We start from the raw sequence: 27,195 nt of genomic DNA on the forward strand, positions 1-27,195 counted from the left end.
CATGGCCCTCACAAGCCTGAGGCCCTAGCCTAGGCTCTGCGCTGATTGGCCCTCAGTAGCTCAAGCCCCAGCCTAACTCTCTGCTCTGATTGGCCCTCACCACTCTGGGGCACTAGCCAAGGCTCTATTCTGATTGGCCTTCAGAGCTCTGAGGCTCCTTAGCCTAGTCTCTGCTCTGATTGGCCCTCAGTAGCTCAGCCCCCAGCCTAGGCTCTGCTCTGATTGGCCCTCAGTAGCTCAGGCCGCACCCACTCCATCCTATTTCCTTGGGGCCTTCCCTGGGCGTGGAGTGGGGGGTGGGCCTGACCTTCCTTCTCCAGCCTCCGGGTTGAGGCTGGAGGCCAGCTCTCCACCCACAGCCTGTGGCCCCCCTCTCCCCTCCCCACAGAACCCCGAGGACAGCTTCTCAGAGGCGAGCACTGCAGACATGACCAACACGGCCGATCTCCTGGAGCAGATACCCGATCTTGGCGAGGATGTCAAGGACCCGGAGGCCTGTTTCACCGAAGGTACGGCCTCCTGCCCACCCGGAGGGGGTCAGCTCCTCCCAGCTGCCTGGAACCAGGGTTACCACCCCTCAAGACAGCAGCTCCATACTCAGGGTGTAGCTTTGCCCACAGGCAGCAGGGACTAAGTGACTCACCCACGCCAGGCCTCTCTGCAAAAGCATGAGGCAGGTGGGGCTTAGGGCTATGTTTGGGGTGGGGAGGGGCAACTGGGGACCATTTGCCATTTTTGCCCTCTCCATACCACAAACTGTAAAGATGCCAGGCGCCGGGGGCTCACACCAGCCATCCTAGCCACCCCGGAGGCTGAGATCCGAGGATCAAGGTTCGAAGCCAGCCAGCCCAGATGGGAAAGTCTGTGAGACTTGCCGCCCCCCCCCCACCCCGCATAGCTTCTCCACAGAAAAACTACAAGTGTCTGGTCCCTGCTGGACGTGGCCACACCTGTCCATCACACACTGGCCCCACCCACCACGGCCACTCTGTCCAATCAGCACAGCTTCTGCGCATCACTCCCTGAGCTGAGCCTGAACAGCGCCTGTCTCCCCCTCAGGCTGCATCCGGCGCTGTCCCTGCTGCGCGGTGGACATCACCCAGTCCCCGGGGAAGGTCTGGTGGCGACTTCGGAAGACGTGCTACCGCATCGTGGAGCACAGCTGGTTTGAGACGTTCATCATCTTCATGATCCTGCTCAGCAGCGGGGCCCTGGTACATCTCCTGGGGTTACCCACAGGGCTGGGGGCAGGAGAAGGCTAAAGGAGAGCAGGGCAGGGCAGGGAAGTCCCCAGGTCTGAAATTGGGGCTGAGCTGGGTGCTGGTGGCTCACCCCTGTCACCCTAGCTACTTGGGAGGCTTGAGATCTGAGGACTGAGGTTCAAAGCCAGCCTGGGCAGGAGAGTCGGTGAAACTGGAGCGATCAGGAAGCACTGCTGGAGGAAGAAGATGGGGCTGGATGGTAAAGGGGGTTTGTAGAGGCCAGGAGGAGCAGAGAGGCCTACCGGAGATGCTCTCATGTGGCGCCAGTGGCTCACGACCACCATCCTCGCTATTCAGAAGGCCGAGGTGTGGAGAACCACAGTTCAAAGCCAGCCCAAGCAGGAAAGCCAATGAAACTATCATCTACACTTAACCACTAGAAAACAACAAAAGCTGGAAGTGGCGCTGTGGCTCAAGTGGTAGAACGCTAGCCTTGAGCAAAAAGCTAAGGGACAGCGCCCAGCCCTGAGCTCAAGCTCAGTATTGGCACAAAGAAAGGAAGAGGAAGGGAGGGAGGGAGGGAGGAAAGGAAGGAAGGAAGGAAGGAAGGAAGGAAGGAAGGAAGGAAAAACTTGCTCTGCTTTCTCAGTCGCTCCAGTAGAACAAGGGACCCTCCCTGGAGAGGATTCTAGAAGGATCTGGTGAGCAGGTAGATGAGCGATGGAGAAGGCAGAATAAAGTGGAAAGGTTCCTGGCCTGAGGGAAGCAAGCACACTTATATTGCTTGTAGAACTCCTGAACCCCGGGGCTGGGAAGGTGGCTCAGCACCACATAAGAAAAAAAGCCGGAAGTGGCGCTGTGGCTCAAGTGGTAGAGTGCTAGCCTTGAGCTGAAGAGCTGAGGGACAGCGCCCAGGCCCAGAGTTCAGGCCCCATGACCGGACCCAAAAAAAAAAAAAAGAACTCCTGAACCCCAAGACGAGCAATAGCAAAAGACCACAGAGGAAGAAGCTCCATGCATCTAGCCGGGCCACCTCCTCCTCAGGACCAAGGGGGAGACTCTGAGTGCCATTTCTCAACCTCGGGATTTCTGGTCCCATTCCATACTTCTCCCCTGCCCTGTTCCATTCATTCATTCATTCATGCATCCATTCATCTATGTATAGGATCTCCTGTCCCACTGCACACTGCTCCCTTCCTGGTTTCATCCACCCGTCTATCTATCTATCTGTCATTGATTTGTCGGTCTGTCTACCTGTCTACCTACTATCTGTGTATCTGTCTACCTACCTATCTATCAATCATCTATTTGTCTGTCCACCAGTCTATGTATCTATCTACCTACCTATCTACCTATCTATCTACCCACCTATCAATTTATCATCTATCTATCTTATGTATCTAGCTACCTACCTATCTACCTACCTATCTTTTTATCTATCTATCTATCTTCTGGCTTTTCGCTATTTAATCGGGGATCAGCATCCTGAGGGTTTGTTCTGTCCAGACTGGCTTTCCATCACGATCCTCAAGTCTCAGCTTCTGGAGTCACCAGGATGACAGGGGTGGGGCACGGATGCCTGCTTCTCCTTTTCTTTCGTTTCCTTATGTATTCGTTTATTTATTGATTGATTCATTCATTTATTGTGCTTGGCTTTTCCATTCCAAACTGGCACTCTACCACCCAAGCCACTGCCAGTCCACTTCCAGTGTTTTTGTTGGTTCACTAGAGATAGAGCTTCACTGGACTGGCCTTCCCTTGTCTGGCCTCAAATTGTGATCCTCACATCTCAGCCTCCTAAAGTAGCCAGGCCGATGGGCATGAGCCACTAGCGCTGGGCCTCCATCTCTTGTTTCAGAGTGGGCCTGCAGCCACGATTTGTAGCCTGCCTGCTGTTCCCTGGTAGGCAGCCAGGGCCAAATCTCTGTCGGTTCGAATCTGGGGAGACCTTAACAATATGTTAGCAAGTTTTGTTTTGAAACAGCCACAAACAGGGGCCGCCAGATCCATTTCATCTCAGCTGAGCAAGAGAGGAAAAAAATAAATATAAATCTCAGCCTCCACCACAAGTGAGGAGGAGTTTTTTTTTGGCAAAGTAAAAGCTAATCAAGATAGACAGCCAAGCACTGTTGTTAAAAGACAATGATATATTGGGAAAAGAAGAGAGGGAAAAAAAAAGGAGTCAGAGTAGGTTATTTAAAGTTAGAAGCTCGTTGAACAGAAAGTAAATGATATTGCTTCCAAATTACTGAGAAAGGAAAAAAAGAAAACAGAGATTTTTTTAAATAGAGAAGAGCCAGGTACTGGTAGTTCAAACCTGTCATCCTAGCTATTCAGGAGGCTGAGCTCTGAGGATTGTGGTTCGAAGCCAGCCCAGGCCAAACATTCCTTATAAGAGTCTTATCTCCAATTATCCACTCAGATACCTAAAATGGAGTTGTGGCTCAGAGTGGCCGAATGCTAGCCTTGAACAAAAGAAGCTCAGGGCACCTAAGGCCCCGAGTTCAAGCCCCACAACTGACCAAAAAAAAAAAAAAGCCAAGCAAGAGCTTGAGGCCCCAGTGCCTGCACTACACACACACACACACACACGCACACACACACGCACACGCACACACACACACACACACACACACACACACACACACACACACTGGGAATGCCTGTGTAAAGCTCTGACAGATAAAGAAATGCAACTTTTTTTTTAAAACTAAATGAGAAACTCTCCAATTAACTTGTATCATTTTGATCCATTAGCAGTTAAGCACCTGAAACATTTTCATTCAAGTTAGGACTAAGAAACAGGCAGACCATTTAACTACTCACTAGCTATTGCTCATTAGCAGTAATCTCTAAGTACTGGGCAAGGCAATTAATCACAGTAATCCAACACACGGCGCAAACAGTGGGCCCATGGAAGAATTAAAGCCATGCAATCAGTTGAGTAGAAAAGCAAGGATGCAAAAAGTAATAGAAATGAGTCGGGCACCGGTGGCTCACGCCTGTCATCCTAACACTCTGGAGGCTGAGATCTGAGGATCGTGGTTCAAAGCCAGCCCGGGCAGGAAAGGCCGTGAGACTCTGATTTCCAATAAACCACCAGAAAACTAGAAGTGGTGCTGTGGCTCAAGTGGTAGAGCACCAGCCTTGAGCTGAAGAGCTGAGGAACAGTGCCCAGGCCCAGAGTTCAAACCTCACAACTGACAAAGAAAAAGAACATAAATGTGGCACTAGGGGTTGAACTTAGAACTTTTGGGCTTATGAGCCAGGCACTCTACCACTTTGTTTTGCTTGAATATTACCACATCCAATCCAAAAAAGGAAGGAATGGAAGGAGGGACAGAGGGAGGGAGGGAAGAATGCTCTACCACTTGTGCCATGCCCTTAATGCTTTTACTTTTGTTACTTTTTTTGGCAGACCTGGGGCTTGAACTCTAAGCCTGGGTGCTCAAGGCTGGTGCTCTACCACTTGCACCACAGCATCACTTCCAGTTTTTGAGTAGTTCATTGGAGATAAGAGTCTCATGGGGACTTTTTTTTTTTTTTCCGCCAGTCGTGGGGCCTGAACTCTGGGCCTGGGCGCTGTCCCTCAGCTCTTCAGCTCAAGGCGAGCACTCTACCACTTGAGCCACAGCGCCACTTCTGGCTTTTTCTGCTTATGTGTGCTGAGGAGTTGAACCCAGGCCTCATGCATGCAAGGCAAGCGCTCTACCACTGAGCCACCTTCCCAGCCCTCATGGGGACTTTTCTGCCCTGCTGGCTTTGAACCATGATCCTCAGATCTCAGCCTCCTGAGTAGCTAGGCTGACAGGCGGGAGCCACCAGCGCCTGGCTCTTTTGGTTCTTTCTTGAATAGGTTCTTGCTTTTCTTTGCTGAAGGATGCCTAAACTATGGTTACCTGTTTATGCTTCCCACATCACATTCAGCTTTTTATTGGCTGAAATGGAGAGTCCTGAACTTTCTCCCCAGGTTGGCCTCAGCAAATGGGCCTCCTGCCCTCAGCCTCCTGAGTCGCTAAGGTGACACTTGGGAGCCAGCAGGTGCTGCTGCTGAGTTTGAAAACCTATTTACAGCCTTCACCTGTACTGTCAGGAAGACCAGCGGCTTAGGCTGACACTCAGAAGCATTTTAGTTCAACCAGGAACATTTCTCAAGTACGGTTTGCCTGCCGGTACTGCTCACAAATACATAAATGATCTAAGAAGAAATGTGACATATTAGAAGAAGAGTAAAACTTTGCTAAGGAGTTCAAACAAAAGAAAAACAAGTAGAGGATGTATCAACAGGGGATCTGTTTCTAGGGTAACTGAGGATGAAATACAATCTGAACACACTTTGATCATATTCTTTTGGGGTTTTTTTTGGGGGGGTCCGGTTGTGGGGCCTGACCCTGGGCCTGGGCACTGTCCCTCAGCTCTTCAGCTCAAGGCTAGCGCTCTACCACTTGAGCCACAGCGCCACTTCCGGCTTTTTCTGCTTACGTGGTGCTGAGGATTCGAACCCAGGGCCTCAGGCATGCAAGGCAAGTGCTCTACCACTGAGCCACCTTCCCAGCCCAACTTTGATCATATTCTATATGAACCCACACCAGGCCACTTAAGCCACAACTCTACTTCTGGCTTTTTTTTGTTGTTGTTGTTTTTGCTTCTTCAACTGGAGATATAAGTCTCACGGGCTGTCCTGTTCTATTCAGGCTGGCTTTGAACCGTGATCCTCAGATCTCAGCCTTCTGAGTAGCTAGGATTAAAGGCTTGTGAGCCAACAACAAGCGAATAGATCTGAAGCCCATCCAAGCCAACAGAGCTGATCAAACAGACCTGGGCTTGAACCCACGGTCACATGCTCGTTAAGCAGCCGTGTTAATGCTGAGCCACACCTCCAGCCCTGTTTGGGGTTGACTTGTTTCCTTGCCAGCTGACGTTCTCTGTGTGTGCACTGCGTACTGGGGCTTGAACTCAGGGCCTCCTGCTCTTGCTGAACTCTTATCACTTGAGCCACACCACCCCTCCTGGCGTTTGGCCGGTCATTCGGAGATGAGCATCTCACAGATTTGTCTGCCCGGACTGAACCACGATCCTCCGGATCTCAACCTCTTGAGTAGCTAGGGTATACCGGCGTGAGCTGCCAGCTCACCAGCACCAGGCTTCTAGAAACACACAGCGCTCCAAGGCCACCTTGGGGAGTTGAATAATAACGTGTGCATTGTCCACGTGGCCCGGTGGCCCTGCGGGTCCCAGACACAGCATCCCACAGGTCCCCAGAGCCCGCTGCTGGCAGCAGCCCCCAGAGCCCTTGCTGACGTGCTCCGTTGCCTGGAAAGGGAGCCTGGGAACGGAGAAGTCAATGCAGGAGAGGAAGAAGAGGAAGGCTAAGACCCTGGGGAGCTGTGCTGATGGCCCAGGAATGCTTGTGGCAGGAGGAAGTGGGGAAAGATGTGGCGGGAAGGAGGAAGTGGGGGAAGGCCTGGCAGGAAGGAGGAAGTGGAGGAAATCTACAGCATCCAGTGCTTTGGAAACTGTTGTCTGTGGAGCTGAGGCTGGGACCCAGCGACTCCAGGGAACGGGGCAAAACCTCCTTGGCCCAGCTCCATCTTTGACTCCCAAGAATCCGTGGAGATTTGACTTCATCCAGCTCTGAGCTTCCTACGTTCCACATTTTACCATCCTTCATTTAAAGCTCTGGGTGGAGGCCAGCTCCCAGGGGTTTGGTGTGTTTCTTTAAATAGGTTGATTGTATAGGAAAACATAGATGGATGGATGGATGGATTTATTCATTTGGTTACCTGTGTGGGCTAATACTAGGACTTGAACTCAGGGCCCTGCATTCTTGCTTAGTGTTTTCCCTCAAGGCTTTGCTCTACTGCTTGAGCCACATCTCCACTTCCAGCTTCTCTAGTAGTTAAGTGGAGATAAGAGTCTCACTGACTTTACTGTGCAGGCTGGCTTTGAACCTTGATCCTCTGATCTCAGCCTCCTGAGTAGCTAGGGTAACAGGTATGAGGCACCAGCACCCAACTCTGTTTCCCAAGGAGAATAGAGCCAGGTACTGGTGGCTCACGCCTGCAATCCTAGCTACCCAGGAGGCTGAGATCTGAGGATCGCGGTTCAAAGCCAGCTTGGGCAGGAAAGTCCATGAGACTCTTATCTCCCATGAACCACCAGAAAGCCAGAAGTGGCGCTGTGGCTCAAGTGGTAGAGCGCTCATCTTGAGCTGAAGAGCTGAGGGACAGCGCCTAGGCCCAGAGTTCAGGCCCCATGACTGGCAAAAAAAAAAAGAGAGAGAGAGAAAAAGCCAGAAAAGAGGGGAGAGACAGAAAGAGCAATAGAGAAGGAAAATAGGAAATGGCAAGGTTCCCAAAGGTTCATGATCATGACACTGTCACCTAGAAGTGATTTCACTCCTTAATGGGAGGGGGAGGGGGAAGAGCCTTCTCCATGCTTGCTACCCCCCCCACCCGTGCATGCCCACCCCGCACCCCATCCCGTCCATGGGGGTCTGTGTGCCCCGCTCCCACAGTGCCCGGTGGTCAGTGTCCCCCTGTCCATCCGGCAGGCGTTCGAGGACATCTACCTGGAGGAGCGGAAGACGATCAAGGTGCTGCTGGAGTATGCCGACAAGATGTTCACCTACGTGTTTGTGTTGGAGATGTTGCTCAAGTGGGTGGCCTACGGCTTCAGGAAGTACTTCACCAACGCCTGGTGCTGGCTAGACTTCCTCATCGTGGACGTAAGTGTGCACGCAAGGCTAAGGACAGGCCACCTGGCTGAGCCGCAGGCCTCACACGATCCCACGACAGGGGCCTGGTCAGAGAGGAAGAGCCCCTCCCCCTCTCCCCGCCCCCCCCCGCCCCCCGTGTCCAGGTACCAGGGGCTCACGCCTGTCATCCCAGCCACTCAGGAGGCTGAGATCTGAGGATCGTGGCTTGAAACCAGCCCAGATAGGAAAGCCTGTTGGACTCTGATCTCCAATGAACCAGCCAAAACACTGCCAGAAGTGGCGCTGTGGCTCAAGTGGTAGAGCACCAACCAGCCTTGAGCCAAAAAGTGAAGGGACAGCACCCAGGCCCTGAGTTTAAGTCTCAGGACCAACAGGAAAGAGAGAAAAGAAAAGAAGGAAGGAAGGGAGAGAGAAGGGAGGGAGGGAGGGAGGGAGGGGAAGGAGGAGGAGGGGAGAATGGGAGGAAGAGGAAGGAAGGAAGGAAGAAAAGGAAGGAAAGAAGGAAGGGAGGAAGGAAGGAAAGAAGGAAGAGAGGAAGGAAAGAAGGGAGGGAGGGAGGGGAGGCTTTTCTTGAGAGTGCAGTAGAGGTGCGGAGGGCTTTTGCTTTGGACGACACGGTCCTCTGGGCAGGGGAGAAGGGCTCTGGCAGGGAGCCAGGGCGAGATGGTGACGTAGCCGGTCAGGAGCGTGGCCGGCAGCAGACAGCGTGAGAAATGTTTAGATAGCTGAGGGATTCTAAAGGCAGGGCCAACAGGAAATTCTCACGCATTAGACACAGCATATCAGAGACAGAAAATGAGAGACGATGTCCAGTCTTTAGCCCGGGACAGCTGCGAGATTAGGATCCCACTGCTGTGGAAAGGCCAAGGTGGATCGGGTGGTGTGAGCCTTTGCCAGGAACAGAGATGAAAAGGTGGTTGGTTGGTGACAGGGCATTGGGTGCCACAGGCCTGTCCTCCTAGCTGCTCAGGAGGCTGCGATCGGAGAATCGGGGTTCGAAGCCAGCCTGGGTAGGAAAGTCCATGAGACTCTGATCTCTTGTCAATCACCAGAAAACCAGAAATGGAGCTGTGGTTCAAATGGTAGAGTACTAGCCTTGAACAAAACAGCTCGGGGACAGCATCCAGGCTCTGAGTTCAAGCCCTAGGACTAGCCAAAAAAAAAAAAAAAAAAGAGGGAAAGAAAGAAAAGAAAAAAGGGAGGGAGGGAGGGAGGAAGAAAAAGCAAGCAGAGAACATGGCACCTTTGTGTTCCTACCCTAAAAGTCTCCTTTGGGCTCACTGGGTGTGAATGCCTCGAGTCTTGGATAATCTATCCTTTCCCCATGTAGTTTACCTCTAGCTTCCTCACATGAGAGAAAACATGGCATTTGTCTCTGAGCTTCGCTAACCTCACTTCACGTGACTTGTTCTGGGTCTGTCCATTTCCCTGAAAATGGCATTATTATATTCTTTCTGATGGCTGTGCAATATTCCACTGTGTAGAGGTGCCACGGTTTTTTAGATCCACTCACCGATTTGGGGGGGGGCAATCTGGGCTGCTTCCATAATCTGGCTATGGTGAAGTGCAGCAATGAACATGGTTGTGTAGATGTCTTTATGGTCTCCTGTCTCAATGTGGGTCAGGAACCCTGCCATCCCTCTCCACACCTCTTCCCTGCCCCCTTTCCTTTCCTCCCCAGGTGTCCCTGGTCAGCCTGGTGGCCAACACGCTGGGCTTTGCCGAGATGGGCCCCATCAAGTCGCTGAGGACGCTGCGTGCGCTGCGACCCCTCAGGGCCTTGTCGCGGTTTGAGGGGATGAGGGTAAGTCGGGGGGGGGCACCGCTGCCTCCCACCCAGGTTCACTCGGGAGGCCGAAACAGGCGTGAGCGTGGCCGGGAAGTATGGGAAGTGGCTGAGCTCCTGTTACCCCAGCTACGAGGGAAGAGGAGACTGGGGGAGGGGAAATTCCAAGCCAGCCTGGGTAGAGAAATCTGTGAGACTCCCATAGGGGTGTAGACTCATGCCTGAGCAAGACATGATACACTTCATCTCAATAAATAAACAGCACCGTGGCCTCACCACAGCCTGGAATAATTCTAGAGGCCCAGGAGGCAGAGATCCGAGCATGGAGGTACAATGCCCACTTCAGCAGATGACAAAAAAAAAAAAAACCACCTCAAACCTCTAGCAAAAATACAAGAAAAAAGGAAACAAAAGCATGTGTTTATGTGGGCATTTAATTTTTTTTTAAGTCAGGTGCCAGTGGCTCCCGCCTGCCATCCAAGCTACTCAGGAGGCTGAGATCTGAGGATCAGGGTTCAAAGCCAGCCTGGGCAGGAAAGTCTGTAGGACTTTTTTAAAAAATATCTTTAAACTTGTTTTTCTTAAGGTGATGTACAGAGGGGTCACCACGGGACTGTGTATCTTCCCTAAACTACCAGAAAAAAAACTGGTGTGGTGCTGTGGCTCAAGTGGTAGAGCACCAGCCTTGTGCAAAAGAAGCTCAGGGACAGCACCCAGGCCCTGAGTTCAAGCCCCAGGGACTGACACAGGAAGGAAGGGAAGGAATCCCAGTTTCTTGCAACCAGACAACACATGCTATTCCATTGCTCACCCGACACCAGAAGGCTCACTATTTGTCTGATGGCTTGGATCTTGCCTTTATCCACTCCCCCCCAACCCTGCACCCCAAGTTCTTGGCAGAAAGCCCACCCACAAGTGACTAATGGGCCTGAGTTAATGTCTCTGTGAGGGCCAGGACATTTGATTGCAGTGGGACACGCGGACATGCTAGATGCCAAGAATGCCTCTGATGTAGCCAAGCCGGGGAGCAGCCAAGGGCAAGCGCCTAGGGTTTCTCCCCACCACCCCCTGCCAGGCAGCTCGGGGCAGGGAGGCGGGGCCTGGAGAGCTGGGTGCCCAGCCTGCTCATATGTAAGGGAGGGAAGGAGAGAGGGAGGGAAGACAGAGAGATCATACAGACAGACAGAGATGGTAGAGATTATATAGATGATAGAGAGACAGAGAGAAAGATGATATAGACAGGCAGATGATATATAGACAGCATAGATCCATGTTAGAGAGAGGTGATATAAATAGACGATTCGTGATAGATGATATAGACTGATAGACAGAGATGAGAGGTTAGATGAGGATCGATTAGATAGATAGATGTGAGAGATAAATAATGGTGATTGACAAATAGATATAGACAGAGATAGATTAAGGTAGCTAAGGATAGATAGATTATAGAGATAGATAATACATAGATGTTACAAATAGATGATAATATATAAATAGATAGAGACAGATGATAGGTAGATAAAGGTAGATGGATAGATAGATGTTACATATAGATGATATAGGTTGATGATGATGATGATGATGATGATAGATAGATAGATAGATAGATAGATAGATAGATAGATAGATAGATAGATATAGGCCAACAGGTTGACAGAGATAAATGATGTAGATAAGGATAGATAGATGATAGAGGTAGAAGATAAATAGATAATGTTAGATAATATAGATAGATGACAATAGATATAGTCATCCAGATAGATATAGACAGAGATAGATGATAAAGATAGATGGATAAATGGATGGATAGCTAATTGATAGGTGATGGTGATGATAAAGATAGATGTTACATATAGATGATATAGATGATGATGATGATAGATAATCGATAGATAGATAGATAGAGAGTAGGTAGGTAGATAGATTGATGTTACATATAGATGATGATGATAGCTAGGAAGGTAGATAGGTAAGTAAATAGATAGATAGATAGATGTTATACATAGATGATATAGATGATGATAGATAGATAGATAGCTTGATGGATGGTTGACAATAGATAGATAGCTTGATGGATAGATAGATAGATTGACAGACAGACAGACAGGTAGATAGATAGATAGATAGATAGATAGATAGACAGACAGACAGACAGACAGACAGACAGATAGATGGATGGGTAAATAGGTAGGTAGATAGATAGACAGATAGATAGACACACAGACAGATAGACACACAGACAGACAGACAGATAGATAGCTGTATAGCTGGAGAGATAGATAGACAGACAGACAGACAGACAGATAGATAGATAGATAGACAGATAGACAGACAGACAGACAGACAGATAGATGGATGGGTAAATAGGTAGGTAGATAGATAGACACATAGATAGACACACAGACAGATAGACACACAGACAGACAGACAGATAGATAGCTGTATAGCTGAAGAGATAGATAGACAGACAGACAGACAGACAGACAGACAGACAGACAGATAGATAGATAGATAGAGTGGCAGGCAGGCGATTCTGGCCGCACACACAGGGGTACCCCATGTCCCCCCCCCGTAGGTGGTGGTCAATGCGCTGGTGGGCGCCATCCCCTCCATCATGAACGTCCTGCTCGTCTGCCTCATCTTCTGGCTCATCTTCAGCATCATGGGCGTGAACCTGTTCGCGGGCAAGTTCGGCCGCTGCATCAACCAGACGGAGGGCGACCTGCCACTCAACCACACGATCGTGAACAACAAGAGCGACTGCGAGGCCTTCAATGTGACCGGCGAGCTGTACTGGACCAAGGTCAAGGTCAACTTCGACAATGTGGGCGCTGGCTACCTGGCCCTGCTACAAGTGGTAAGTTCCAGAAAGGGGGACAAGAACGGGGACCAATGGGGCCATCTCAAACCCCACACAGGAATGGAGGAGCAGGCCGGCGCCGGTGGCTCACGCCTGTCATCCTAGCTACTCAGCAGGCTGAGCTCTGAGGATCGCAGTTCAAAGCCAGCCTGGGCAGGAAAGTTCATGAGGCTCTTATCTCCAATGAACCACCAGAAAACTGGAAGTGGCGCTGTGGTTCAAGTGGTAGAGTGCTTGCCTTGAGCAAAAGCAGCTCAGGAACAGCGCCCAAGCCCTGAGTTCAAGCCCCATGACCAACAAAAACAAAAACAAAATGGAAATGCCAAGCCAAGCTGGGTGCGGTGTCTCCTGCCCATGTCATCCTAGCTCCTGAGGAGGCTGAGATCTGAGGATCACAGTTTGAAGCCAACTCTGCCAGGAAAGTGCATGAGATTCTTCCCTTCCACGAACTAGCAAAAAGCCGGAAGTGAAGACGTGGCTCAGGTGGTAGAGGACCTCCTTGGGAACACAAAAGCTTAGAGACAGCACCCCTGGACATGAGTTCAAGCCCCAGTACTGGCACAAAAATAAATAAGTAAATAAAAGCTTGCTACTCACTCACTACAGGGTTTTCTAGAAGGGTCTTTAGCTCAGTTGCTCCCTCCCGTTCCCTCATTTCCTAACCCCAGACTTGCCCAGTTAGACAGGGGCTTCGTGTAGCTCTAGTGAGACAGATGGTTTAATCGTTTCTCTTGTGTCTTCTTTCCCTTCCAGGCAACTTTTAAAGGCTGGATGGACATCATGTACGCAGCGGTGGACTCCCGAGGGGTAGGAGACCATTCTTATTTCTTCTTGTTCATGTCAGCATCAAAGACTTGAACTCAGGACTGGGCTTTGTTCCCTGAGCATTTTGTTTTATAACTTGCTCAAGGCTGGTGCTCTACCACTTGAGCCACAGCTCTGCTTCTGACTTTTTCCTGGTTCATTAGAGATTTAAAAGTCTCACAGACTTTCCTGCCCCGGGCTGGCTTTGAACCACAATCCTCCAGATCTCAGCCTCCTGAGTCGCTAGGATGACAGGCATGAGACACGGGGAGGGGGGGTCCTCTGTTTCTTCACCGAATTCACTCCAGGAGAAATGGGGTGAAAGCAAGAGAGATGCAAATTGACTTCCCCCCCCCTCCATTTGACCAACCCCATGGTGCCAAGACCCAGGCTCCCAGGGCTGAATCCTGAATGCCATGCTAAACCCAGCAGGCCTTCTTCCCTCCCTTGCCTCTGTCCTCTCCCCGTCCCCCCCCGCCTCCGTCCTGTCCCCCACCTCCACTCCCCTTGACCTGTCCTCCTCTCACACAGTGCCCCCGGCTGGCTGACCGCCCCTCTTGACTTCTGTCCCTTAGTACGAAGAGCAGCCGCAGTGGGAATACAACCTGTACATGTACATCTACTTCGTGGTCTTCATCATCTTCGGCTCTTTCTTCACCCTGAACCTCTTCATTGGCGTCATCATCGACAACTTCAACCAACAGAAGAAAAAGATACGTAGACTGCACAGAACGTACACGATGCGTAGAATACGCAAAAGACATACACTGTGTAGATTATGTACAATGCATTGAGTTCACAGAATATGTTCGATACATAGAAGACATGCAGGATGAATACATACAGTATGAATGCATACAGTATGTAGAATATGTACAATACATAGAATGCATAGAACATGTACAATACATAGAGTACTTACAATACATAGAATATATTCAATACATAGAATATATACAATATATAGACCACATGCAATATGTAAAATACATTTACTAAGTAGAATATGCACAATGCATAGAATATATAATAGAATATATTCTATTATATATAATAGAATATATTATATATATTCTGTATATTGTATGTATTATACATATATAATAATACATACAATATACAGAATGAATAATACATACAATATACAGAATGCATTCAATATGTAGAATACATACAATGCATATGATACATAGAAAAATACACTCAATATGCAGAATATGTACAACAACACATAGAATTCATGGAAACACCAGCTCTACCTGGGTTGGGTTGGGTGGGTGGGGCAAGAAGTAGCAGACTTTCTGGCTTCAGGCTCACGGCCTTTCCTGCCCAGGCTGGCTTTGAACCATGATCCTCAGATCGCAGCCTCCTGAGTTCAGCTGGGATGGCAGGCAGCCTCTGGCATAGGTCATGTTATATTGAACGCAAACCAACATGACAGAAAGAGCCACCGGGCCCGGCCCAGCTGGGTAGACAAAGGGGAAGGGTGAAGGAACAATTGGTTTGGAAACCCTGAAGCCAGCTAGATCTCCAGGGATTTTTGGAAAGGCAGGTTTCGCTGAGAATGTTTGATGCAGTCTAAAGCGAGACAAAGCCCATCTTGATACAGAGTCTGCCCTGACACCCCCCCCCCATCCCAGAGGTCAATGAGAACCCTCAAAATGATATCAGTGTTGTCTCTCTGCACTTAGGAGGCCAAGACATCTTCATGACAGAAGAACAGAAGAAATATTACAACGCCATGAAAAAGCTGGGCTCCAAGAAACCCCAAAAGCCCATTCCTCGGCCCCTGGTGAGCCAGGCTCCCTGGAAGAACCGAGAGGGCTGTTCTTTTGGGGTGGGGGAGTTGGAACCTTAAGATTTCTCCCTCCTCCCTAGCCACATAGGCAGCCATCAGGGCCGCCTCATGATCCTTCAGCTTCAGTGAGAGGTATTCCAATGTCTGGCCTTCACACCAGGCTTCATCCTGACATGGATGGGGGGGGGGGGAGAAGGTGCAGATCCACGGAAGATGTATAGCCACAAGACACACCTGGTCCCTTGGGGTGCAGATTTTACCCAGCCCCACACCCATGCTTGTTTCTTTGCTTGTTTATTGCTAGTCCTGGGGCTTGAACTCAAGGCCTACCATGCTAACCCTTCACTTGTGGTTGGTTGTTTTGCCTAAGTCAACGCTGGCGCTCTACCACTTGAGTCACACCTCCACTTCTGGCTTTTTGCTGGTTCATTGAAGATAAGAGTCTCTCTCTCTCTCTCTCCCTCATCTCTTTCTCTCTCCCTCTCTGGTTTGTCAGTCTGAGCTGCCTTTGAAGTACAGTGCTCAGATTTGCCTTCTGAGTACCTAGGATGACAGGCGTGACCCACTGGTGCCTGGATCAGACCTGGTGTGTGTGTGAGAGAGAGTCAGAGAGACACAGAGAGACAGACACAGAGAGACAGAGAGAGTGTGTGTGTCTGGGGCTTAAACTCAGGGCCTGGGATTTTGTGCTTAAAGCTAGCACTCAAGTACTTGAGCCATAGAGCTCCACCTTGGCTTTTTTATAGCCAATTGCATGGATATGAGTCTCACAGACTTTCCTGCCTGGGCTGGCTTGGAACCTCGATCCTCAGATCTCACTCAGATCTCAGCCTCCCGAGTCCCTAGGGTGACAGGCCTGAGCCAGCGGCAGCTGCATTTACCATGAATGACATATCAATACTGTTTGAGTGCTGGTAAATCACTCCTATACTTGTAGTGACGCAGGAGGCTGAGATCCAAGGATCGAAGTTTGAAGCCAGCCTGGGCCACAGGGTCTGCGAGACTCTGATCTCCAAAGAGCCACCAAAAAGCCAGAAATGAGATGTGGCCCAAGTAGTAGAGCTCCATCCTTAAGCATCCTTAAGAGCTCCCAGGCCATGAGTTCAAGGCCCCAAACCAACACCTCCACACACACACACATACACCAATTCCACTGAGCAGAGTAAATTAAAAACAATTCCATCAAAAGAATAATGGAGTAGCTGGGAAGGTGGCCCAGTGGTAGAGTGCTTGCCTCGCATGCATGAAGCCCTGGGTTCCATTCCTCAGCACCACAGACACAGAAAAAGCTGGAAGGGGCGCTATGGCTAAAGTGGTAGAGTTCTAGCCTTGAGCAAAAAGCAGCTCAGGGACAGCGCCCAGGCCCTGAGTTCAAGTCCCAGGACTGGCAAAAATAAATAAGAATGGAGAAAACATATCAATCCAAGGGACTGATACCATTGCTAGAATTGACGTTTAACATTGACCTTGAGCCTTCAAGGTCATCCAGGAAATACCCATCCACGAGAGAGTATGAAGGGCATCGTCCCATCCAAATCTAGGGAAAGAAGACAGAGAGAGAAAAATCTTCAGAATTCAGGGAGAGCCAGGAAGAGGATAGGAACCTCGGAGCTGGGTCTCAAAATCCGGGGAGACGTTTAGGACCGGAAAAAAAAACAGATGTGAATCTAGGGGGGACATTGAGGCTGGAGGACCGGATGTGAGTCTGGGGGGAACGCTGGGGGAGGAGGACCTCTTCAGTGAACGTGAGTCACTTGGGTGCTGGCCTGGTGGCCCAGGGAAGGCCAAGGGGCGATGGCCTGCCCAGCCCAGGCCCCGGGCCAAGCCCCACGACCTCCTTCCTCCTGGCAGAACAAGTACCAGGGCTTCCTGTTCGACATCGTGACCAAGCAGGCCTTCGACGTCACCATCATGTTCCTCATCTGCCTCAACATGGTCACCATGATGGTGGAGACGGACGACCAGAGCCCCGAGAAGGTCAGCATCCTCGCCAAGATCAACCTGCTCTTCGTGGCCATCTTCACGGGCGAGTGCTTTGTCAAGATGGCCGCCCTGAGACATTACTACTTCACCAACAGTTGGAACATCTTCGACTTCGTGGTGGTCATCCTCTCCATCGTGGGTGAGCGGGTGTGCCGGCCCCAGCTGCGCGGAGAGGCCGACCACCCGGCCGGGCCTGCTTCCCACCCTCGGGCCTATGGGGAGGCCCTGGAATGCCCCCTCTCCCTCCCTCCCTCCCTCCCTCCAGCACCCCCCTCCCTCTCCCGCCCTCCCTTCCCCTCCCTCTCTCTCTTCCCTTGTCTCTCTCTCTCTCTTTACTGGGGTTTAAACACAGCTCCCTGGTTACCCTACCGCTTAACCACACTCCCCGCTGTGCTATTTGCTGGGCCTGGGCGCTGTCCCTCAGCTCTTCAGCTCAAGGCTAGCGCTCTACCACTTGAGCCACAGCACCACTTCCGGCTTTTTTCTGTTTGCTTCTGTGGTGCTGAGGAATGGAACCCAGGGCCTCAGGCATGCAAGGCAAGCGCTCTACCACTGAGACACCTTCCCAGCCCCATGATCCTACCTCTTTTTGAAAGAGGGAGACGTGACTGAGGTATCTTCTAGAGGCAGCAGAGATTTTGTTGGTGTTGTTGTTTTAACATTTCCACAAACTCCCGAATCCACGACTTAGAATAATGAACTGGAAAGCCTTGAGCAAGGCTGATGCGCTGCTAACCAACTACCTTTGGTCTCAGACGCCACTCAGCCATACCAGCTATGTTAGGAATGCCTGTAATCCTAGCTACGCAGGAGGCTGAAGATCTGAGGATCACAGTTCAAAGCCAGCCCGGGGCAGGAAAGGCTGTGAGACTCTCACCTCCCATGAACCACCATGAAAACCCAAAGTGGCGCTGTGGCTCAAGTGGTAGAGCACCAGCCTTGAGCTGAAGAGCTGAGGGACAGCGCCCAGGCCCTGAGTTCGAGTCCCACAACCAATAAAAAAGAAAGGTGGTGAGAGGTAGTGCTAACACACCCGTCCCTCCCAGGGGTGCCTCATCTCCCCGGATCCTCTCTGGGTGGAGGGGGCCAGTGCTGGCCTGGGAAGCGTAGCGATATTCTTACCGTCCGCCATGCTCTCTGCCATTCTCATAGGCACCGTGCTGTCCGACATCATCCAGAAGTATTTCTTCTCCCCTACGCTCTTCCGGGTCATCCGCCTGGCCCGCATCGGCCGCATCCTCCGGCTCATCCGGGGTGCCAAGGGCATCCGCACCCTGCTCTTCGCCCTCATGATGTCCCTCCCGGCCCTCTTCAACATCGGCCTGCTGCTCTTCCTCGTCATGTTCATCTACTCCATCTTCGGCATGGCCAACTTCGCTTACGTCAAGTGGGAGGCGGGCATCGACGACATGTTTAACTTCCAGACGTTCGCCAACAGCATGCTGTGCCTCTTCCAGATCACCACCTCGGCCGGCTGGGACGGCCTCCTCAGTCCCATCCTCAACACCGGGCCTCCCTACTGCGACCCCGATCTGCCCAGTGGCAACGGCTCCCGGGGGAACTGTGGGAGCCCGGCCGTGGGCATCCTGTTCTTCACCACCTACATCATCATCTCCTTCCTCATCGTGGTCAACATGTACATCGCCATCATCCTGGAGAACTTCAGCGTGGCCACGGAGGAGAGCACCGAGCCCCTCAGCGAGGACGACTTCGACATGTTCTACGAGATCTGGGAGAAGTTCGACCCCGAGGCCACGCAGTTCATCGAGTACGCCGCCCTGTCCGACTTCGCCGACGCCCTGTCCGAGCCCCTGCGCCTCGCCAAACCCAACCAGATCAGCCTCATCCACATGGACCTGCCCATGGTGAGCGGAGACCGCATCCACTGCATGGATATCCTCTTCGCCTTCACCAAAAGGGTGCTGGGTGAATCCGGGGAAATGGACGCCCTGAAGATCCAGATGGAGGAGAAGTTCATGGCGGCCAACCCGTCCAAGATCTCCTACGAGCCCATCACCACCACGCTGCGGCGCAAGCACGAGGAGGTGTCGGCCACGGTCATCCAGCGCGCCTTCCGGAGACACCTGCTCCAGCGCTCCGTGAAGCACGCCTCCTTCCTCTTCCGACGGCAGACCTGCAGCAGCGGCAGCGACGGGGGGCTCTCCCAAGAGGACGCCCCAGAAAGAGAAGGCCTCATCGCCTACATGATGACTCAGAACTTCTCCCGGCCCAATGGCGGGAGTGATGGGGGCCCTCCCTCCAGCTCCTCCATCTCTTCCACCTCCTTCCCGCCATCCTACGACAGTGTCACCCGGGCCACCAGCGACAACCTCCAAGCCAGGGTGTCCGACTACAGTCGGAGCGAAGACCTGGCAGATTTCCCCCCGTCCCCAGACAGGGACCGCGAATCTATCGTGTGACCCCGGGACTTGGCGTAGTGGTGAAAAAACGGGAACGAGGGCAAAACCAGCCTCACGTGGCTGGGCCTTCCTGGCTTCGGGGAAGGGGGAGCTAGCTGGGGTTTCAGGGGGGAGGGAGGAGAGCTGGGTCCCCAGCGCCCTCCCCCCAAAATCCACCGGGCACAGTTCTGTGGCAGGGAGAGTCACAAGTGGAGCTGAAATTGGCGCCCTGCTCCCCACCCCCACCCCACTCCTCACCCCCAGAATTCACGGGGGGGGCCTCTCTCTGGAGAGGGGGGAGGGTCACCCCACACATCCTAGGGCCTGGTCTCGTCCAGTAACTTCCTGGGGTGCACGGGATTCGGGAGGGCAGGGGGAAGGCGATCTAAAGCAGGAAACTCCATCCCAGGTGCCACCGCCCCGTTGAACCCTAAAAACAGAGACTTTGTCCGTGTGACTGGGCTTTCATATTATATTTGATATTTTTTTACTGGAGCAGAGAAGACAAACTTTTTCTCCCTCTCCCCCCCACGCCTGCCCCCCAGTCTCAGCGATTCACGCTGTTCTCAACCCCAAACTTCTGGAGCTCAAAGCACAGCGGGTCCAGGCGCTGGTGGCTCGCGCCTGTCATCCTAGCTACTCAAAGCGAGTGAGATCTGAGGATCCTGGTTCAAAGCCAGCCCTGGGTAGGAACGTGTCTGTGAGACTGTGTCCAGTGGGTGGCGGGGGGGGGGGGAACCACACAGGGAAGCAGGTGGCTTAAGGGGTCAAACACCCAGCTTTGAATGACAAGCAAGCACAAGCCTCCCCCCCCCAGAGCTCAAGCCCCAGTCACTGGCACCCAGTGAAGACAATGTGGGGTCCAGTGGGGCTCCCAAAGACCTTCATGGAGGGACGGGGCTCCCGGGCGGCAGGAGCTGAAGTGAGGGGGAGGAAACAAAGCCTCTTGCTCACACACATGCACACACACGCGTGTGCACACACACTGAACACACCAAGGCCAGACACAGACTCCCCTCAGGCCTCCTCAAAGGGAGACGGGCTTTCCTCATTAGCTTCCAAGGGCAGAATCTCAGCAGGACTTACCTGTAGCCATCTATGGACTTCCCTGGGGTCAGCCCTACACACAGGAAAGGCTTCCAGGGAAAACAGCCCCAAGGCCCCATGGCTGGCCTCCAAGCCGAGGCATGGCCTGAACTTCCCTGGCTCGAGTATTAGCCTGACATGCCAAGGCTGAGAGACCCTGGTCTACTCCCTGGCTGCAGAGAGCTTCTCTTCGCCCATGGGGCCAAGGGAAGACTCAATTTTGCAGCTGGAGAGTGGACAGATTCACGCCTGTCACCCTAGCTACTCAGGAGGCTGAGATCTGAGGATCGCAGTTCAAAGCCAGCCTGGGCAGGAAAGTCCGTGAGACTTGCATCTCCAGTGAACCACCAGGAGACCGGAAGTGGCGCCATATATACGGCTCAAAGTGGTAGAGCGCCAGCCTTGAGCAGAAGAGCTCAGGGGCCATGCCCAGGCCCTGAGTTCAAGTCCCAAGACCGACAGAAGAGAAGAGTAGCTTTTCCATGCTGTAGGGGTGAGGGGCTCACCTTGAACTCGGCCCAGCTGCAATCACACATGCCATGGCTCTCCACTGGGTGTTTCCTGCAGAACATGGCAAGGGTGAAGAGGGCAGGTAGCTCGCCACTAACCCTGGCAATGGCTGCTCACTTTTTCTCTCCGCACAGAAGAGGATAATATGCTGCAAGTGATGGACAGTGTGTGGCTGGTGGCAGACTTTCCCCCGGGGAGGATGGAATCCAGGGCTGTCTCCGTGGAGTTGTTTTTTTTTTTTTTCAGGGAAAAAAAAAAAAAAACATCCTTTTACTAGTCTGACCTTCCTTCCCACCATCCCTTTCGACTGAGTCCGACTCTCCTTCCCGCCATCACTTTCGACTGCTGACAATCTTGGTTCACATATGCAAACACTGGAGCGATGGATGGACGGACGGGGCTGAGCCTGAGCAGGAGGAGCTCAGAGACTCTCCACACCTCCACCCTGCATCACCTCACCCCCACCCAAGCACCTCAGTCCCTCCCCTACCCACGCCAGGCCTCCGCTGCCCCTAACCTACCTCGCCCCGCTGTCCAAGGGGCTGGACAAGGGCACGTTTGACGTGAGGCCCGGGGCAGGGCCAAGGAGGGGCATGCGGCTGGCAAGTCAAGTATTAATGTCTCTTGTCAACCCCGATCCTCTTCTGGGGAGGGCCCACGTTCCCGCCCTCCATTCCACCCCACCCCTGCCTTTCCTTCCTTCCTTTTCTTTGTTCCCAACCGTCCAGTGTGACATTCTCTCCAAGTGGAAATCTTATTTTTGTAGATCTGGGCTTTGGTTCTCCATACCCCCCCCCACCTCCAAGGCTTGGAGAAGGTGGATCCTGGGTCCCTGGCATCTTCTAGGCCATGTAGGGGGGGGTGCTGTGGCAGGTCAGGCCACCGGAAGGGGCGGACAGCAATGAATGTGTGGACAGGCCAGGGGCCAGGGCACGCAGCTGTCCCCGGCTGGCTGTAGATGAATGGCCGAGAGCGGGGACCTGTGCCAGGCCCAATTCCTTCGCCCCGTGTGACTTTTGATTTATTTTTCTAGAACTTCACCAGGATCCACAGAAGGGGAGAAGAAAACAGAGCCATGGGGGGAAGGGGGTAAAGGGGAGCAGTGGGGGACAGAGCACCCCGGTGCCAGGCATTACCTGAGCTATGTGTGAACACTTCCCAGCAAGCGTGTGTATGAAATAAAAATACATATTTTTAAAACAAACCAATAAATGGCTTCCATGATGTGGGTTGTGTTTTTTGGGGGTTTTTTTTTGGTGGGTTTGTGTGTGTGTCTGTCTGTCTGTGTGTTTGCCTTGAGACTTGGCCTCAAAACTTGGTATCTGATGCTTTGGTTTGGTGGCTGGCATGTTACCACCTGAGCCATGCCTCCAGCCCCGTGTTTTGGTTTTGTGCCAGTCCTGGGGCTTGAACTCAAGGCCTGGGCACCGTCCCTGAGCTGCTTTTTGCTCAAAGCTAGCGCTCCATCACTTGAGCCACACAGCACCACTTCTGGTTTTCTGGGTGGTTCCTTGGAAATAAGAGTCTCCCAGCCTTTCCCGCCCAGGGCTGGCTTTGAACTGCAAGCCTCAGATCTCTTCCTCCCGAGTGGCTGTGATGACAGGCGTAAGCCACCAATGCCCTGGCTTCTCCGCTGGTCTTGAAGCCAGGGCTGGGGGCTGGGGGTGAGGGGGCCTTCCCAGAGCTTTGGACCGGCCCTGTGTCAGGCGGGGAGGCGGTGTGAGATGAGGCCCAGGAGGAGGCTCTGAGCGAGCAAGTGATCGAGCAGACGCCTGCCCTGCCGTAATACTACAGCTGTCCCCTGCCAGGCGGGTGACTGTGAGTGACGGATGTGGGCTCTTGGGTTACAGATAAGGCATGCAGGCCAGGATCCGAGGCCTTGGCACAGCGAGAGAGAGGGAGCAGGCTCAGGACAGACGTCAGGTCTCGCCCTGAGCCTGCAGCCTTGGCATGCCCTCCCCCCCCCCCCCCGCGCCCCGCATGTGCGTGACAGCAACTTCTCCAACATCAGCTCGGCCAGCCACGGGACTCGGTGCCCTGGAGGCTGGGGAGGACGGGGCAGGGAGGGGAGGGGTTCCCACAGAGGCCTTAAAAGGCAACTTTAACCCAGGGGCCCCTCAACAAAGTCAGCCATGGCCCCCTCCCCCGAAAGACTAACGCATTTCCACGCTACTCCTGGAGGCTGAAAGAGGAGGATCGCGGTTCGAAGCCGACCCAGGAAGGGAAGTCTGTGAGACTCTCTCCCGCTTCCAATGAGCCAAGAGGTAGAACTGGGGCTCAAGCTGCTGAGCACCAGCCAGCCTGGAGAGAGACATTGTTTACACCCCGCCCTGGATGTGGCGATGTATGTTCCCACATACACGTGTGTGCAGCCAGGCAAGGCGTGTCTGTGTGAGAAAAGTCTCTTCATTATTCTGCTGGGCCAGGCCCCTGCCTGGGGTGAGAGGAGCCTCCATCCCAGTGTGTTGTGGAGAGACCAGCGGCTCGGGTCGCTGGGATTACAGGCGTCTGCGACTACACCCAGCCGTCTGAGGAGCTCCAGGCCAGAAGAACCAACCACACTCAGGGTCATGCGGCCCTGGAAGGCGTGCATGTGGTCTCTGGTATTATGTCCCGACCGTTCACACTCTTCAGCCTCCCATGCCAGACAGGAGGCAGCGAGGAAAGCCAGTAAACCGGGGGGAGTGGAATGAATGGTTATGCACACTGATTCTCCCAGGCCGGGCTGCGCATGCGTGCTCTCCCTCCCCCGCATCCCCCCCCTCCCCTGCCATCTGGATTACAGGTCCTGGAAGATGGGGAAAAGCCACCCCGTGTGGCCCATGGGCAGGGGAGGTTGGGGGGCCGGGAGGGGGGCCACAGTGGCTTCAGTAGCTTCTTGGGCCACATAATAATAATAATAATAAACGTGACATTGAGATTGTCTCTCGCTTTCCCTCTGTCCCAAGTCCCACCCGCTGCTCTGTATGTGTGTGTGTGACTTGAACTCAGAGCCTTGAGCCTTCCCCCTTAGCCTTTCCACTCAACACTGGCGCTCTACCACTTGGGCCACAGCTCTCCATCTAGGTTTTGGATGGTTTGTTGGAGATCAGAGTCTCACTGAACCACCATCCTCCAGATCTCAGCCTCCCAAGTGGCTGGGATGGCAGGCGTGAGCTGCGGGTGCTGGTAGGCCATATTTGCACACACACACACACACACCGTCATCATCATCACCATCATCATCATCATCATCTGAAGTGCTTTTTCCAGGTGGAAATGGCCTCAGTGCCCATGTCCTTAGACTGTGCTATGTTTAAAAAAGAAAGACGTTCTGGTTAATTATCTTTGTCTTCGGGCGTTCACACTCAGGGGTCAGGGAGCTGTCTGCGGTGGCGAGCACAGCACAGAGACCGGAGAGACCGAGAGACCAGGTTCCCACAGCTGGAATGCCTCAAAGAATGCCAAGCCCGAAAGGGGAGATGAGGTCAGGACCAAGAGATAAAGGAACAAAGACAAGGCAGGGCACGTCCAGAAAGCCAGTGGAGGGCTGAGGTGACATCGCTCTTTTGCCTTAGTAGCCTAAGCTTTATTTTTGTGCCAGTGTTGGGACTTGAACTCAGGGCCTGGGCGCTGTCCCTGAGCTCTTTGTGTTCAAGGCTGGCGCTTCTACCACTTTGAGCCATATGGATGGTACCACTTGTGGTTTTCTGATGGTTCATTGGAGGTGAGAGTCTCCCCGATTTTCCTGCCCTGGGCTGGATTAGAACTGCGATCCTCCGGATCTCAGCCTCCTGAGAAGCTGGGATGACAGGATTGAGCCACTGGGCCCGGCTCCTACACTATACTAACTGTCCACTCCATCACACCCAAGGGAACAATAAGAACTAGAAGCAGACAGGCACGGGTGGCTCACGCCTATCATCCCAGCTACTCAGGAGGCTGAGATCCGGAGGATCGTGGTTCTAAAGTCCATGAGACTCTCATCTCCCATGAACCACCAGAAAACCAGAAGTGGCGCCATCTATATAGGGCTCAAAGTGGTAGAGCGCCAGCCTTGAGCACCAAGAGCTCAGGGACAGCGCCTAAGCCCTGGGTTCAAGCCCCAGGAGCAGCAAAATAAAAAAACAAACAAGAAGGCCTGGATGTACAGAGCGTGCATAGCCGCCAGGTTCAGATACAGGCCTGAGTTTGGGGACGGGGCGGGGGTGGGGGAGGTCATCCACCCGCTGGCTCGGGTCTGACAGGAAGATGGGGTGCGGGGGAAGAGAAGCTGACATCTGAACTCAGGACTTAAGTGGGTGCTCACCACGGCTGGGTCCTCGCCAAACAGCCTGTCAGAGGTGGCCGTGGCTCACACCCGCTTATCAGTGCCGGGTGTGGAGAGGGTGTCTCGGACGAGAGATAGGGCCGGGACACGGCTGTCCGCAGCGCCCCCTCCCCCTCCCTCCCCCCTCCTCAGAGGCTTGAGTGGAAAAGCCAAGTAAGATCACAAGGCCCCGAGTTCAAGAACGCACCAGTACCAGCACACACAGGAAAGTGAAATATCAAGTCCTTTATCACTGCTTTCAAGTAAATTACTTGTGTGTGTGTGTGTGTCTGTGGTGTGTTGTGTGTGTGTGTGTGTGTGTGTATGGGTCAGTACTGAGGCTTACACACAAGGCCTGGGCGCTGTCCCTGAGCTCTTTTGCTCAAGGCTGGCGCTCTACCACTTGAGCCACAGCACCACTTCTGGTTTTTTGTGGTTCACTGGAGATCAGAATCTCACGGACTTTCCTGCTGCCCGGGGCTGGCCTCAAATTGTGATCCTCTAGAACTCAGCCTCCTCCTGAGTCGCTAGGAATCCTTTTAGCTTTTTCATTCAGACGGGAGCTCTACCAGTTGAGCCATAGCTCCATTTCCAGCTTCGTTGGAGACAATCTCTTGGATTTCTCTCCCCGGCCTGGCTTGGAACCGGGATCCTCAGATCTCAGCCTCCCAAGTAGTCAGGAGCCATGGCAGTTAGCAACGAACTACCTCTGAAGGATTCAAACACAAAAATAAAGCAGGTGAGCAAAAGCACTAAATGGCAAGCACTTTGCTCTTCTTTCAACTGTGCTGTAGGGTTCAAATCTCAAAATAAAAATTGGAGGGTTGGGTGCTGGTGGCTCACGCCTGTCATCCCAACTGAGATCGAAGGATGGCCGATCAAAGCCAGCCCAGGGCAGGAAAGTCTGTGAGACTCTTATTTCCAAAGAACCACCAGAAACCTGGAAGTGGTGCTCAAGTGATAGAGCTAGCCTTGAGCAAAAGCAGCTCAGGGACAGCACCCAGGTCCTGAGTTCAAGTCTCACCAGACCCCTCTTCCCCACAACGAAAGAAAAACCTGGGGGAATTGCAGCTACAAGCTGTGAGGGTCTGAGGATCACCACATTCTTATTAAAGAAAACTGTCACCCTGATGCCTGTGATTAGATAGTTCACAGCGCCCCCCAGTGGCCGCTCAGGGCTGAACAGCTCCCGGGTGACAAAGGTAAATACAGGGTTTCACAGGGCTGGGAAGGTGGCTCAGTGGTAAAGTGCTTGCCTCGCATGCATGAAGCCCCGAGGTCGATTCCTCAGTACCACAGACACAGAAAAAGCCAAAAGTGGTGCTGTGACTCAAGTGGTAGAGCGCTCACCTTGAGCTGAAGAGCTGAGGGACAGCGCCCAGGCCCCAAGTTCAAGTCTCAGGACTGGCAAAAAAAAAAGCATCTCAAAGCCAAGTCCTGGGGAACCCCCATTTCAACATGCAGTTCATCTCCCTCCTGACCCCCATCTGACCATCGCAGGGTTGGTTTGAGACAAGGGAAAAGGAATACTAGCCCGGCACTGGTGGCTCATGGCTGTGTCATCCCAGTGACTCAGGAGGATCTCAGGTCAAATTCAGCCCTGGGCAGAAAAGTCTGTGAGACTCTGATCTACAATCAACCACCAGAAAACCAGAAGTGGCGCCGTATATACAGCTCAAAGTGGCAGAGCTCCAGCCTTGAGCAAATGAAGCTCAGGGACAGTGCCCAGGCCCTGAGTTCAAGTCCGATGGAGAAGGGGGG

The 27,195-nt window shown here is 52.7% G+C and overlaps 1 protein-coding gene across 1 annotated transcript in view; it reads left to right on the forward strand.

Moving 5' to 3' along the window:
* Nucleotides 1-19,571, forward strand: part of Scn5a (sodium channel, voltage gated, type V alpha subunit) — a 60,630-nt gene extending 41,059 nt beyond the window's left edge. The window contains 10 exon segments of the mRNA XM_013030252.1: nucleotides 389-509; nucleotides 1,060-1,214; nucleotides 7,756-7,929; nucleotides 9,602-9,724; nucleotides 12,282-12,563; nucleotides 13,320-13,373; nucleotides 13,946-14,083; nucleotides 15,058-15,162; nucleotides 17,020-17,290; nucleotides 18,304-19,571. Of these exon segments, the coding sequence (XP_012885706.1) occupies nucleotides 389-509; nucleotides 1,060-1,214; nucleotides 7,756-7,929; nucleotides 9,602-9,724; nucleotides 12,282-12,563; nucleotides 13,320-13,373; nucleotides 13,946-14,083; nucleotides 15,058-15,162; nucleotides 17,020-17,290; nucleotides 18,304-19,571 (2,691 nt within the window).
* Nucleotides 19,572-27,195: the final 7,624 nt, after the last annotated feature.

The sequence above is a fragment of the Dipodomys ordii genome, unplaced genomic scaffold, assembly GCF_000151885.1.
Source record: "Dipodomys ordii isolate 6190 unplaced genomic scaffold, Dord_2.0 Scaffold128, whole genome shotgun sequence".
In the NCBI taxonomy this organism is placed as follows: Eukaryota; Metazoa; Chordata; class Mammalia; order Rodentia; family Heteromyidae; genus Dipodomys; species Dipodomys ordii.